A 14,986-nucleotide genomic window follows, 5' to 3' on the forward strand; every position below is an offset into this window, starting at 1 on the left:
AACCTAGATATTCAACAATAAATGTAAAATACTTATATTAAAGTTCACCAAAGTAGTTGAGAAACTAGTTTTACAGCAGATGTATTAACGGGAACATAAATAAAACCATTATGACTCTACCTTTGTTGTTTAAAACTTGAATCGATAAAAATATACTTTTATGGAGAAGCAATCAATTTCGCGGTGCCTTTTTGATCGACATTTATCTGTACTGTACGAGACGATGAATAAATACGTATTATTCTATTAGTGGGATCAGTAGGTAGCCTATGATTGTATCTAAGACATACAATGACGCGACCCAACGATAAAACGCATAAAGTTAAGAATTAAAGTATAGACACTGAAAATAAATAAGTTATGTCTATTTTTATTCGACTGCGTGACCTTTTCGTCACGCAGGTCATGTGCTTTTTAAATGCAATGTTAGACCCTTCGGTGGCCATTCTATATAGAGGTATACATACAACTTTACAGTTGTGCAAAAGGTTCTACCTGAGATTCGTATTAATTATGTCATAAAATAGTGTTTCTGTTTTTCCCAAATTTTATTTTATACCCAGCAAAGCTTTAAAATAGACCATTTAGAATCAGGCAAAAATAAAGATCTTTCACTTTAGAAACGATTGATTTCCTTTCGAACTTCGCTGAATGCATCACCGATAAACAACATTTATTTTAAGTTACAAAAAATTATTTTAATGCCATGTAAAAGCCGAAAGCGGTACTGTTACTAATTATTGCATTAATTAATAACAGCTGGAAAGCCCTGTAACAAGATTTCTGAAGCATCGTGCGAGGTTCAAAAACTGTTTCACCGCAAATCTAGAAACTGACAATGGCATAGCAGCTAACAGCTCTGACGAGATCGTTAACCTACCGTTGTGTTGCTCGGCTATAAACTTTAGTTCCAGTCAGTGAAAACATTATACAGGGTGTCCCAAAACTCAACGATAATCCGAGACAGGATGAAAGGCCAAGTCATGCTGGTTCTAGGAAAAATAAAAAAAAAATTCCATGTCACTTAGTTCAGCAATAATAGTCATTTTTCAAAAAAGTTGAAATTCCACACCCTTGGTCGCATTTTTAAGTCCTGTGATCACCAATGTCACAACTTCGCTGTGTTTTTTTGTATTTCGTGATCTTCATTAAATATGCTATTAATCGTAAAACAAATTAATGCACAAAACATTGTTAATTTCATAAAAAAAGTTAAGTTTTAGTGAGTCATGGTTCTCAAAAATATCGTTAGTTAACTTTGACGCTTTATATTGAGAAAAAAATGTACTACACTACCCTTGGCAAGTTATTTCAAAAGTTGGCGCATTTAATCAAGATTTTAAAATGGTGCAACACTTGCCACTTTTCCCGCCACTAAAAATGATATTTTTATTTGAACGAAGAGTATCCTCGCAAATGGATCGGACGCAGTGGTACAATTTTATCGCCTCCTCGTTCCCCCGATCTAAATCCAGTAGATATTTTTTACTAGGAATGCATAAAAGAAAAAGTCTATTGGAAATCAATACAAAATCTATCAGAACTTCGCCAGAAAATTGACACAGCGTCAGAGGAAATAAATGCAAGGAATTTTGCTTGAGTGGTGCAAAGGTCTTTTGTAAGGCGTTGCAGAGCCTGTATTCGTGCCGGAGGAAAACAATTCGGAATTACTTTAGTTTAAGGAGAATAATTAAGTAAGAACGATGGTTCGTTCATTGTTTTTTTTTTATTACTATTACCTATTATGTTTATTACATTAAATATTGGTATGGACTGACTCAATTACCTCTTTACTAAAAATAATTGCTTTCCTCTGGCACAAATACAGGCTCTGCAACGGCGTACAAAAGATCTTTGCACCACTCAAGCAAAATTCCTTGCATTTATTTCCTCCGACGTTGTGTCATTTTCCTGGCGAAGTTCTGATAGATTTTGTATTGATTTCCAATAGACTTTTTCTTTTATGCATTCCCAGTAAAAAATATCTACTGGATTTAGATCGGGGGAACGAGGAGGCGATAAAATTGTACCACTGCGTCCGATCCATTTGCGAGGATACTCTTCGTTCAAATAAAAATATCATTTTTAGTGGCGGGAAAAGTGGCAAGTGTTGCACCATTTTAAAATCTTGATTAAATGCGCCAACTTTTGAAATAACTTGCCAAGGGTAGTGTAGTACATTTTTTTCTCAATATAAAGCGTCAAAATTAACTAACGATATTTTTGAGAACCATGACTCACTAAAACTTAACTTTTTTTATGAAATGAACAATGTTTTGTGCATTAATTTGTTTTATGATTAATAGCATATTTAATGAAGATCACGAAATACAAAAAAACACAGCGAAATTGTGACATTGGTGATCACAGGACTTAAAAATGCGACCAAGGGTGTGGAATTTCAACTTTTTTGAAAAATGACTATTATTGCTGAACTAAGTGACATGGAATTTTTTTTTTATTTTTCCTAGAACCAGCATGACTTGGCCTTTCATCCTGTCTCGGATTATCGTTGAGTTTTGGGACACCCTGTATATACGTGCCTATATTTATTTCCTTAAAAACGTTCAAAAAGAAAAGTGTATATTTTTTTAATTAACATAATGAGTGAAAGCCTTATTACAGAATGTTTCAGTTCCCAAATTAATACTGTCACGTTGTTGCACGCACGTGTAGTAATATTATTCAAAACAATTATAATTTGTTACATGTAGTGCTAACCTCAGGTAGGTATATTTGTATTTGTTGCTTTCGATTACGATTGTAAATTCTTCGCATTAATTATTAAGTAAAACAATTGCCTGTTTTCCTGCAGACCAAAAAAATTACTAGCATAAGGAACAGAAAATATATACCTACGCAAGTAATGGCTAGTCGATGCGAAAGAAATTATTGTTATGGTTGAAGATTGCACAATGTTTATTACTGAACTTAAAGATAGGAGTCAAATAATGATACGTTATTGTTATTCATGTGGTCATACGCGCCAGTGATGAGCGATCCACGGCTCTGCAAGCGTCGAGGGTCATAAACTCCAAATAACCGTAACATCACACAGGAAGTGTGTTAATTAAGGAGCGAAATACGTAATAATAAATTGCACTTGGGCAATTAGCGCAGTGAATGGCCCAAGGCGAAATATATGAAACATTCTGATTGATGTGACCGCCACAAATACAATCATTTATCCTTTACACGTCCTGAAATAGTGCTCACTCTTTGGTAAGTTGTTTTATATATTATAATAATATATCTTATTACAAGAAATAAAATCATCTAAATTACTAACTGCCTTTGTGAATCAAATAAGAATCTGTAGCGCAATCGGCTTCATGTGTGTATGTGTCGTTTACCCGAGGAACATGTTTTCGTCGTTATCAGACTATGTCGTAATAATTGTTGTGGAACAAAAACTGCCGCGTCTACGCCACCTCCATCCGCGTTGCTTGTCACCGCGAGGTTTCTTTTAAAGAACCTATTTGTAAGCGCAAGTCCAATGAACCCAGACAATAAGTGACGAGACTCTACCTTCACGAAAATTGGCGAATAACGTCTAAAGTAGGGCATGATTCATGGTCCAAATGACTGATTCTTGATATACATTTGACAGGTAACCGAGTACAAGCTATTACATAATGCTCGCTGCAACTAGACCAAACAGCGCCAAATCAGCGGCACCAGATGGCGCAGCTAACTCAGTTGTCTCAGGAGATCGCGACATAGCTAACTTATAAAAAGGTAATGGGTATACTTCTTCGATTCGTTCATTTTTTATGCGTTTCCACGAGGTATTGTGTCGTAATGTTAGTGCTTACAATGGAGTACATTTACCAAAGCGAGCGGGTTGTTGCGTCGACGTGGCCGCAGAGGGGCGCTGGCGGCGACGGCGCCAACACACCGTGAACAAACATTGACCAAGCACGCACTGCGCTCCGGCCTCCGACAACTTGCCGCAACATTCTTAGCGTAAAAGTTACCGTGGATGGTTTACTCTATGTAATTTGCGATGTACGAGTTGATACTAAGTTTTCCCTTCGACGACAATTGTGCGACCCACTCGTCGAGTATTTCGAACTGCAAGTGTGCGGTAAACGATGTGTTGTACTGATGTTTCCTCAAGAATGATTATTCTGAGTTCCATGGAGATTGGAAAATTCGTGCAAGATGCAATTAGTGAGTATCTAATTTTACTTTCAATCGGCAATATTCTATGTATTATGTATTCCAACCGCGGCATCATGTCAAGTGAGGCACCTTCCGTGAATGAGTGCATCCGGTAAGTTTTTCCAACTTGTTTCTTAATCGCTCTAGATATTGCGATTACACGCTCAGCTTGCCAATTTTGTGTAAAGTTTTAAAAGTACGAAACCTTCTTACTCCGTACACAAACAATAATGTTTTAATACAATATATTGCTGAATCATAGATATAATAAGTGTGTAATCATAGAGTAGAAAATCTGTCTGTATACACGAACTAATTCAAATTAAAAGAGACCTTGAACAAGATTTACCGCGTCTCAAACTACAGATTGATCGGCAAAAAACGAGCGCATGTGAGATCATTAGCTACCACTGAACCGTAGTAAAAATCATAAGAATTTAGAGAGCTATATCGGAAATTACTCCACTTAAAGACCGTTCATGTCCTACTCGTATTATAATTTCATCGTGTGGTATCCAAACAACGCAAGTGATGCAAAAAGTGAGCGATTGAGCGTAAACTTTACACATGAAATTCTTTAATTAGTCTTTTTATGAGTTAACGCGTTACTTATTAAGTATCGCTGAGATCTAAATCTAATTAGGTCTAGATAGGTACGCTTAGTTGATCTCATCTCGCCCGTAACTCGAGTGGTGTTGACCTGAATTGTGTGCGGTTTCTTTGTTTGAAAACAATACATTCTATACCTGTTGTCACCAGCCACGATGGTTAACACGATCCTCTGTATAAATCGTATTTGATCTGCCTAGTTGGAACAAAATGCCATCGCAAGAAAATTCTATTATTTTATTCATTGGTGCTTGCAAGTAGACAGCAGTTTGACGGAAAGATAGATTACCACAACTTACCTAACGTGTCCTGCAAAACAGACAGTTTTGATAGATGTTACTCAACCGCACAGTAATCATTATACTTACGCTTTTAATGATCTAGAACAAAAGGCATAATATTTCCTGCATTAGCACACACCACGTACTTACCTGCATTTTAAGAGAAAATGTTTTAAACGTTGTAACTTACAAGTGCGTTTCACCAATTTCACGCTTGCTAAATCACAGAAGGTAGTGTTAATTAACCGACAAATTATAACAAATTACAAAATTTACTGAAAAATATTTGTAAATTTCAGTAAGGGGTACTGCTTACAAAATTACTATTTAGAATAATATTTCTGTTTTCTAGTTATGTAGATAATGCACGTAATGTATGGTAATATAATTACTTAATTATTATTATATAATTTTATTATTTCTAAACGGTCAAATATGTAAACATAACCTAGGTAAATACTATATAAATTAATGTTAAAATAAATATTAAATATGATTTTCAATATATAGCTTGCAGGTGGTCCGTTTGAGCACTTTGGTACTCGAAAGAATGATTAGTAACTCGTTAATTTTAATTAGTTTTACTTCATCTCATGTTATTACACATATTATTTTCAAGGATTTTTCCTGCGTTGCACTTACAGATAGCATTTGCATGTAATAGGTTAACTTGTCGATACAATAGTTAATTCCTTATGACATAAGATTGCTTAGTTAGCTACTTAGCAACAACTGCTATTTTAAAGTAATCAATAAGCGTATCTAGGCAACCACATTTTGTTAAGCACTAGGTAACATTTTGTTACTTAAGTTAATACCAGAGTTATCTATCCGTTCCGAAGATAGGATAGGATTCAGATAGGACTTAATACTGATCTCTAGAAACGATTAAAAAAGAGATTTTGTTTGTTACCCATTCATTAATAGAGTAGGTTCTGGTAACGCTATATGTACATTATGTAGACGTAAATAAAATATTATTATGACTAATTATGTTTCGTGCATTTGCTTCCAAAGAAATGTTGGAGGCCATGTGTATTTTTTTACTTTAACCTTTTACGAGGCTGCAATTATTGTTCTAGAATCTAGATGTTTGCAAATACAATGTTAATTGGGTTAACAAAGTAATTTCATTAGTCGAATATTACGTGGCCATGTCAAAAATTGTTGAGCTACTTGCCCAATCTCAGTCGCGGTTAATGACCACGATTGAAATCACAACAGAAACTTATGAATTGTTTTCTAATGATTTACCACGCTTCGCAGTTTTTTTCTTTGTGAAATGGAACCTTATTGTACTCATTATTTTACTAATTACTAGGTTCCCATAGAGTAACTTGTATTTTTAAAACTAATCAGTGGGCTACGAGTAAAACAACGTTTATGTGTGGAGAATGGATTTAAAACCTTTACTAAAATGTTATCGCTGGGTGTCTCACATACTTACAAAATGCTTATATGTATATGTATAGTAAGTACTAGTATAACTTATTTTTGTTTGTTTTGTAATCATGATTCTTCTACGTCTAGCTACATTTGAAGCGATGTCTTAACGAGCTGCCTAGTTTTGTTTCGCGCCTTAAAAGAGGCCCATGACCGCCAGTGAACTGTGACGGGCTGTTACTAAAAAGATTTGCGAAATTGACACAAACCGATTGTTTAGTTCAAGTTGTAGCTACTTTGTCGAAACGTAACTTTATCGCAGTCACACGCAGGTACATACAATACGTCATAACTGTCTTAATTGGATATAAATAATAACTTTCTAGCGCCAAGGTTGATCGGTTATACCAAGCGATGCGGACTTAAGTCGTTTTACTTATGCACTCGTTAAATATGAGTTTAGAAAACAAACAACAGGATAATTATTGCTAGGAATGCTAAGGAAGTAATCAATAATAGTTGCACCAAATACGTCTGGTAAAGTAATCAATTGCTGTATATAGAAAAATGCCGAATAGCTTGCAATGTTCTTTTTATTGAGAAGACCCATAATAACAACTAGACTCATATCATCCCATACTAGAAAAAAAGGGGATGAGATGTTGAACGCGAATGGAGCCGCGTGGTTCTTCTAGTCCCCAATAAAAATACGTATCACAGAATTATAGATGAACCGGAGGGTGGATATTGCGGTTTATATAGTGCGAAATAACCGCATAATAAGTTAAGTGCTGTAAAAGGCTTTGAAGTGTCATTTACACTATAGAGAAAACGAGACGTGTTTAACGCAGAATCTTACAATACAAAATGTATTTTTGTTTTATTTTCGCAAAAGTCTGTACCTAGGTGGTCTTGAATTGAAATTCTCACGGGATTCTGTAACTTTCACTTGTACAGTTTTCTTTTCACACAGTTCACGTCTAATTACACTGCGATGACAAATCACATGCATCAACACAATGTGCAAACATTTACTTTCGGTCATAATTGGGTACTATTAAGATAACTATCGTTTAAATATGTTGTGTTTGTGCAGGTTTAAGTTCAATCTTAATATCGCTTTTAATAGTTTAATTGGATGTTTCCTTAAAATTCCGATAGAGGCGCTAACCAGTAATTTAAACTGCACCAAATCCAATACGGTACAAACAAACGTCATAAAGAATTCAGCGAACTATTTATTATTGATACCTGAACGAAAAATGCATGGGCAAGCCTTGCACTATCGCATTCAATAAATTGATAAAATAGGTCAACGGAGTTTTGTCGACAAAAGTGTAAGAAGTAATTAATAATAATATAATTGCTTGCGTCAAACATTTTTTCATAATAATAATGTTAGTATGTTAGGTACTGCAATAATTTCGCTGATGAATGTGTCTCTCACATCAAGCATAACAGTTTTTACTGTGAACAAACATTTAACATTAAAAAACAACTTATTTGTAAGTTCTCGCAATGTTCTTCATGTAGCAATTTGTCGGATAGTTGTGTAACGACGACTTGTGTTGTAATAATTCGTCTAAATAAACCTTTATAGCAACACACAGTTTTAACAACTTCATACACGCCTTATGTTCATAAAGTGTAGATTTGTAGAATTTTTTAACTTAAGTAGGTGGATTGAAAACTTAAAAAAATGCTACCCTCTGATTAATGTTACTATACTAAATCAGGTTGTACCTATTCTGAGATTATCGACTCGTGGTATTTAACTTAAATAATATTCTTCAACTTAAAATTATTGATAATTAACCTCGTTTCACGGAATTCTTTATTTTTAAAAACTGTTAATGTAAAGTTCAATGAGTGCCTTCTTGATTAGACAACATACCTACTTACTTATTTTTATTTGATTTGAGTAGTGATGTACCTACCTACCTAGAGTTATTTTTGATAGGTAGCAAGTACGTCTACTTTATATCAATAAGCAGACAACTGCTCATTTATTGCATTGATTACGATACCTTTAATGCCTAATTGATTAGACAATTATGTACCTACCTGAACAAGTGGTCTTTTTTGATTACCCTGGGCCCATAAAAATATATGCGAAAAAGAGACCTATGGGCAGTGTACTTGTAGATACCAATATTCTGCCCAGTTTTAATAGCAAAATAATGCACAATACATGTCATGTTCACTCGGTCTTTAAAAAATAAAAGCTACTAACCATAAGGTAAAAATGCCAGCTGTATTGTACTGGTGCCGTATCTATGAAGGACGGTAGCTGTTTTTGTAACATGCGGGAACTAGGCCACTTTGAAGCCTGGGAGAATTTACCTTAGTAATGCTTTGTGATTTCTGCCTACATCAAGTACCTAGTAACAATATATTTTCTATGAATAGAGTAGATAACGCTAGATCGGCATAATACTTTAAGATTGAGTAATAGTGAGATACGTAACTTAGTACCTACCTATTACCTACAGGCTGTCGTCTACTGAACACGTGTAGGTAGGTAATTATTTACATTAAAATGTGCGTTTAAAAAATATTTTAACTTGAAAGGATTTTTTCTTTAAAAGCGTATTAAATAAATGTATCAAATAACTAAACCAAGTACCTAATATTTTGTTACTTCGTCCTAAATTGCCATAACAAGATAAGGTGCTCAGATAAGGTTTAAAATAAAATAAAAAAAAACTGTCGTAGAAAAAAAATAATAATATAAAAATATGTACCTACTTATCATAATAAAAAAGAGTGCATCAGAATAAATCAGTAATAATAACTGTTTTAAAACGAAGTTAATTAGAAGTTAAATCACGAACAAGGCATTTTATTAAATTTCCTTTGCCTTTACCTCGCTATCGTCAAAATTATAAGTCTGAAAGTGCCTGAAATGTCACATTGCGTTTTGTTACACAGCGCGATTGTTTCAAACAGCTGTTTTCTCTTTTAGTACGCTACGCTGATGTGAATAATTGAAGAAAATGAACAGAAATTACAACCGAAGGGTCGCTGACTTTCACGATGAACATTGCTGCGCGAGTAATGTCACCGGGAATTTCCGGCGCAGCTCTTCACTGCGGCTGCGCGGGGAGAAAATGGTGCAGCGTTCGCCTTTGGCAACAAGGAAGTTAATACCAATAATCACGGAAAATACTCATCAAAAACAACGCAGCGATGTGCCAAGACTCCAAGAGCCTGGCCATCGCCAGCGGAGCCATGTAAGTAGCAGCCCTCCACAGCCTTCTATGTAGGTATTTATTTTGAAATATTGCCATAGCGACAGGAGGCAAGCCACGCAGCTAATTTAATATCATAAAATCACATAATGGTCAGTTAGTTGTTTTGTTTTGATTGTTGTTTTAACACATGTCAAACCTCACTGCAATTTAATGTCAACTTTTATGTGTGTTTACCATGTGTTCAGTGTTCAGTTAAAAAAGTAGGTACGTCATTTGTTTTCAATTTGAGGTCTTCTATTTTTACATTCCTTGTGATACTAAAATAGAAAATGGCTGATGTTGTTTTGTTCAATTAGTTACAAATTCTAACAAATATCTCTCTTCTTTTTCAGTCATTTAACTCGAATCCTCAGCAAAAGCCAAAGAAGTCCTGCTTAAAATCACCAGAAAGTGGTTTTGACAGAAAACTGAGTATGACTGATTCTGCTCATACACCTCCTGGCTCACCAGAAGACTTGCCTGATGATGAATCCCTGCACAGTTATGGCAGTGCAGCCACTGCTGCATCAGTTGATGCAGGGTATGCACCATTCAATGGAACAACATTCAGTGGTAGATCCATGCGTTATGTATTACATTGTTCATCACATGCAGGTCTTGCTGGTGAGGAATATTTAACACCAACCCAAAGAGCTCAAAAACAAATCCGTCGGCTCAAAAATCTTCTTAGTCAAGCTAAGAAAGATTTAGAAAAAAAGGATAGTGAAATATTCCAGCTCACCAAAGAAGTTGTAGAATTAAGACTCTACAAGGCATCAATATGTTCACCCGATGAAAAGTCTAACTCAAGTGAAATTGTGACTATCAGAGAAAATGCAGAAGAAGCCTCTATTGAACAAGATAGTCCTAAACATGAGAGTGCTTGTAGATCATTTGACATCACAGATAGCCCAATGTTCAAAAATCAAACTCCAACTAGATGTCGCAATGAAATGCAGGGATCATTCACTGACTCTGGCCATTTTGATGATCTTACAAATTCATCTTTGCACTCTAAAGAGTCAGTGCATATGTTGACACATGAGGCCTCATGTATGACTGAAATAGGTGATGGTGATGAAGAGCGTCGTAGCTTAATATCTTACTATGAAAAGAAGATTGAAGATATAATTCGGGCTCATGTTGGAGAGACACAAGAAATGAAGAAACTCCACAATGACAAGGTGGAGTCATTGTTGCAAAAGTTGGCAGATGTTAATACTCGTTATTGCGAGTTGCTGCCTAATTATGAGCAAGCTAAGGAGAGGATCCACTCTCTGGAAAAACAGTTGGAGGAAGTAAGCAAGCAGCTACAAGATGAAGAAAGCAGGCATAGATCTATGTATTTACAGATGTACAACAAAGGCGTTGAAGCTGCTAAGTTTGAATTAGAAAAGGTAATCATTGTTTTCTATTCAATGCCCTTTGACAATAATTATGTTACAATAACTAGACTGAAGGTTTTATGCTAATACACATTTTAGTTTGCATAAAACCTTGAAGTAAGTATATTGAATTGGTTAGGGATCTGATTGTTTACTCAGTAAATCTGTTTTCAAAATGAGTGCATTTTAATTGTGTAATTTGAGTTTTTAATAATGTACCTGAAATCTGATGGTTATTCCAGGATGGTGAGCCCAGCACGTCACAGGGACATGTTAGCCGAGTATCCGTGGAGGAACTACTGGAGCAGTTGCAGATTACACAGACCGAGCTCGAGAAAGTTCGAGTAAGTCACCACCCTAGAGTCCTAAAATTAATTTACAACACAGAGTGTTGCCAACCACACTGAAAAACAATCTTGTTTGTTTCATATAATAATTCATAGTGATCATTGAAACATTACCACTTTCCTTCTTAACTGATTTTCTGATTCTAACATTTCCAGATGGACTAATCAAGTGAACTTCACATTAGATGATATCACGAGATTTTGAATATTGATTAACACTGTTTTAAAAGTTCTGAATTAACCCACAGCATTGTACACGGATTTAGTGTTAGTGTGTGCATGTAGTGGCAATTAACATATGCCAGCTTTAACGTGTAGTGCATTACAGGACACGGCATTCACAGAGGACCGATCGGCAAAGTCACAAGTACTGCTAAGTGCAAAGGAGGCTGTTTCTTTATGGGTCCTAGGAGCTCGAAAGGTTGGATTTTTATATCGGACAATCAGCAGTGCTCACTGTTCAACACCTTTTTTTTTATATACTACACCCCGCTTTCTACACAGGTCATAAAAGGTTGATAAAATTATTTTTATGTTTGTACATTCTTTGTAGTAACCGGATACCCAGGGATATGTAGGTTTCAAACATAATATATTATTATGTTATTAAAATTAAGTGGGAACTATGAGTCATTATTGTTTTGTTATTCATTTTTGTTTAGTTTGGTATAGGTTGAACAGGAACATGCCTTCCCTGAAAAGTCACCTTTATTTTGTAAATATTTTGATTGTCAAATCTTATTTTGTAAATATCTGGTAGTACTACTAATAAGTACAGCGCTTAGAACTAATTCTGTTTCTATAGTGACCGCTAACATAGTTTTTTTCTAATTAAGTTGTATATAACATTTTTATAATTTTCTTGCCTAACCTTAGCTTCGCATGTTACCTATTTGGTTGAAACAGCCTCTTTTGGTTTTGGGTTTAACATAAGTATAAGTACCATCTGTTTTTATTTTAGTTTACTAGTGTAAATATGATCACAAATTTCTAAGAATGTAGATGTAGTCAGTAGAAAATTGTACAGTTTATATTTATTTTTGTTTTTATGCATGTCAGGTGAGTAGGTAATTAGCTCATTAAATTTTTTTTTTATTGTATAAAATCTTTGTTACTTAGTATCTGCAGTAAAAAGCCAATTTTGAACTGTTTAAAATGTTACCCAACCTTATAGGAATAGGCTAGTTGATTCAGATTCGCTACTTATGTTTGCAGAAAAATAGCAAGGAAACTAATGGCTGAAAACTTGCTCATACATGATCTAGCAAATATAACCTGTCAAATCAAAGCAATATCTGCTACACGGTTGTTGCAGCATTGGCATTGAAACTAAGTCATTAACGGTATTCAGGGTTTCTTCTACCGTACTAAATATTACCAAAGTCAACAATGATTTTTATAAATTGTGTAATTTTTATTATCATCAATACTTTATTAACGCAATAAAACGTTAGAGTAAAAAACTAGTATTCTGTTGGAACTAATCAATTGTAAAAGCGTATTTTATGATTCACCTGTACATGTTATTAGTTAGAGCAGAAACATAGCATGAACTTTGCAACAAAACGTATCAAGATATCATACAGATATAATTATTTACAGGCAATGTACCGTCGCATTGTCGAGTCGCAGAAGGGAAGCAAGACCAACGTCGATCCTGAAGTGACATTGCAGTTCCTCAAATCGGCCATCTATTACTTCTTAACCGATCCCGAAAATCACCAGGGACACCTCAACGCTATTGAAAACATTCTTGGATTCACTGATGCAGAAAGGAAGAATATACGCAAGGCGAGGACCAACTGGACATCGTAGGAAAGACTGCTGTGAACGTGTGATATGACATTATTACTAGCTAATTTTGTTACTATTTTAGATAGATTTTATTATTTGTCGTGAGACGAATAGCTCGTAGGTTACGAGTTAGTTGCTAGGTAGTTGATGTGCACAGTATTTATAAGTCGCGTCTAAGGAATAAGTTTGCACATTATTTTACATTCTGTTTGTTTTATTTTTTAGTTTGGTGATTGTTATACCTTTGTTTTATACTTTGTTTTGTTAGGTTTTAAACCGAATTTATTTTCTGGATTGTGATTTTCTTATATAGTTTATAAGCACCAAAGAATCGATTTTCAGCAATCAAATCGTGCAATTTTGACTGTAGTAACTAAGCATAATAGTGGCGAATCTTACATTCCAAGCTGAATTAGATGATTAAGTGTTATACATATATTTTATATTTAAATTGTGTTCCTTTTGGTGTTGTTTTCCTACTTTTGTGATTTTTTTTACTCTGCATGCTGGGCAGCATATTGTACTTAATTACTTAGTTCTACTACTTAATTGTATTTATGGCTATATTATTATAGTAACTGTAATTATCTAAATTGACAAACTTTGATACTTTTGTGTCAACATAACACCCATCTCAACCACATTTCATTAAGATCTCTATTTAACTCGAAACTTGGTTCAATTTTTTGTCCAAGTCATAGTGGTAGTGTAAAAATGTGGAAACGATGCATTTAACTAATAACTTTGAAGGTAGATTTTAATAACGACAATAAGTAAATATTTGTCTGCACTTATTGTGCATTAAATATTAATTATACCATCATCAAACACGGTGCAAGTTACACGCTCCTATGTCGGTTATATTATTGCACAGAATTTATCTTCAATTGTTATTTAAACACTCGAATTAGCATACTATATGTGACCAACCTTTTAGTTAATTATTAAATTGTTCTTGCCACTCTAAAGTTGCATCTGTGATTAAATGTACCTTATAGTGACGACGATGCATAATAATAGCCCTATCATTATAAGTACGCTCCCAATATTCCATTCGACACTATGTGTATAACATAACGAACTCTTTGCAAGTTGGAATTTTCAAAAACATGTGCATCATGCATGTTTTTCTGTTAATGTCAATTTGGAGAGATACAAGCTACCTATGGATTTTCCTTCGAACCATGTTATTCACATTTTAACAATGTCGCATGGAATATATTAGCATATTATTGTTGTTATAATTACTTATACAATTTTATTTAACTTTAAGTAAAAAATGCAAATACACTGATTTTGCATCTTATCTTGCCTCTATGAATTAGGAATGCCGTGATATAAGAGCTATGTCTATAGCATTGTTTACGTCCAATAGTTATACAAATCTTGTACAATAGGTATTGTAGATTTGTTTAATATTTTAAACTTATAGATTTTATCACAGTAAAACATGACATTTGTTTGATTAGTACGTTACAAGGCAATAGAGTATTGTGAGGCATTAAGTTGCTTGCTTTGGTTCTCAATATATGGTCAATGGATAATAAAACAATGTTTCATTTTTCTCCCTTATAAGAATATCTTTTTGAATCGTTCGACGTTTTCGAGTTCGAATCCCAAATGGTGCCAAAAGCTTTTAGGTGTTTTGGATTGATGGAAATTCAAAGTGACGGGCGTGTACAGGCGTGTACTTCAGAAAGTTATTACTGTAGGTGCAGTATCATACACTGCGCTACTACAACCAACTTTCGTGCAGCTGAGAAATATTTGTCGAAGGGGCGTTATAAAAC

The 14,986-nt window shown here is 34.5% G+C and overlaps 1 protein-coding gene across 3 annotated transcripts; it reads left to right on the top strand.

The window, feature by feature from the left end:
- The first annotated feature begins 3,830 nt into the window (after nt 1-3,830).
- Nucleotides 3,831-14,762, top strand: LOC142979215 (protein quick-to-court-like). Of its 3 annotated transcripts, none has more exons than XM_076124027.1 (6): nt 3,831-4,173; nt 9,403-9,670; nt 10,024-11,067; nt 11,298-11,399; nt 11,731-11,916; nt 13,005-13,143. In XM_076124027.1, exons 2-5 carry the CDS (start codon nt 9,434-9,436, stop codon nt 11,911-11,913), a joined length of 1,566 nt encoding a protein of 521 aa, XP_075980142.1. In that variant the 5' UTR covers nt 3,831-4,173; nt 9,403-9,433; the 3' UTR covers nt 11,914-11,916; nt 13,005-13,143. The 3 variants fall into 3 exon arrangements, with proteins under 3 accessions (XP_075980142.1, XP_075980141.1, XP_075980140.1); XM_076124025.1 differs by having other exon boundaries at nt 3,836-4,173; nt 11,731-11,823; nt 13,005-14,762; XM_076124026.1 differs by lacking the exon at nt 11,731-11,916 and having other exon boundaries at nt 3,834-4,173; nt 13,005-14,762.
- The last annotated feature ends 224 nt before the right edge of the window (nt 14,763-14,986 follow it).

The sequence above is a fragment of the Anticarsia gemmatalis genome, chromosome 16 (assembly GCF_050436995.1).
Source record: "Anticarsia gemmatalis isolate Benzon Research Colony breed Stoneville strain chromosome 16, ilAntGemm2 primary, whole genome shotgun sequence".
Classification (NCBI taxonomy): domain Eukaryota; kingdom Metazoa; phylum Arthropoda; class Insecta; order Lepidoptera; family Erebidae; genus Anticarsia; species Anticarsia gemmatalis.

Excerpts from the sequence above, each read along its gene's own strand:
- LOC142979215 (XM_076124025.1), top strand. The coding sequence starts at position 9,434 with ATGAACAGAAATTACAACCGAAGGGTCGCTGACTTTCACGATGAACAT. Across the intron at positions 11,400-11,730 it reads CCGAGCTCGAGAAAGTTCGA|GACACGGCATTCACAGAGGA; the intron begins GTAAGTCACCAC and ends AGTGCATTACAG. Across the intron at positions 11,824-13,004 it reads GGGTCCTAGGAGCTCGAAAG|GCAATGTACCGTCGCATTGT; the intron begins GTTGGATTTTTA and ends AATTATTTACAG.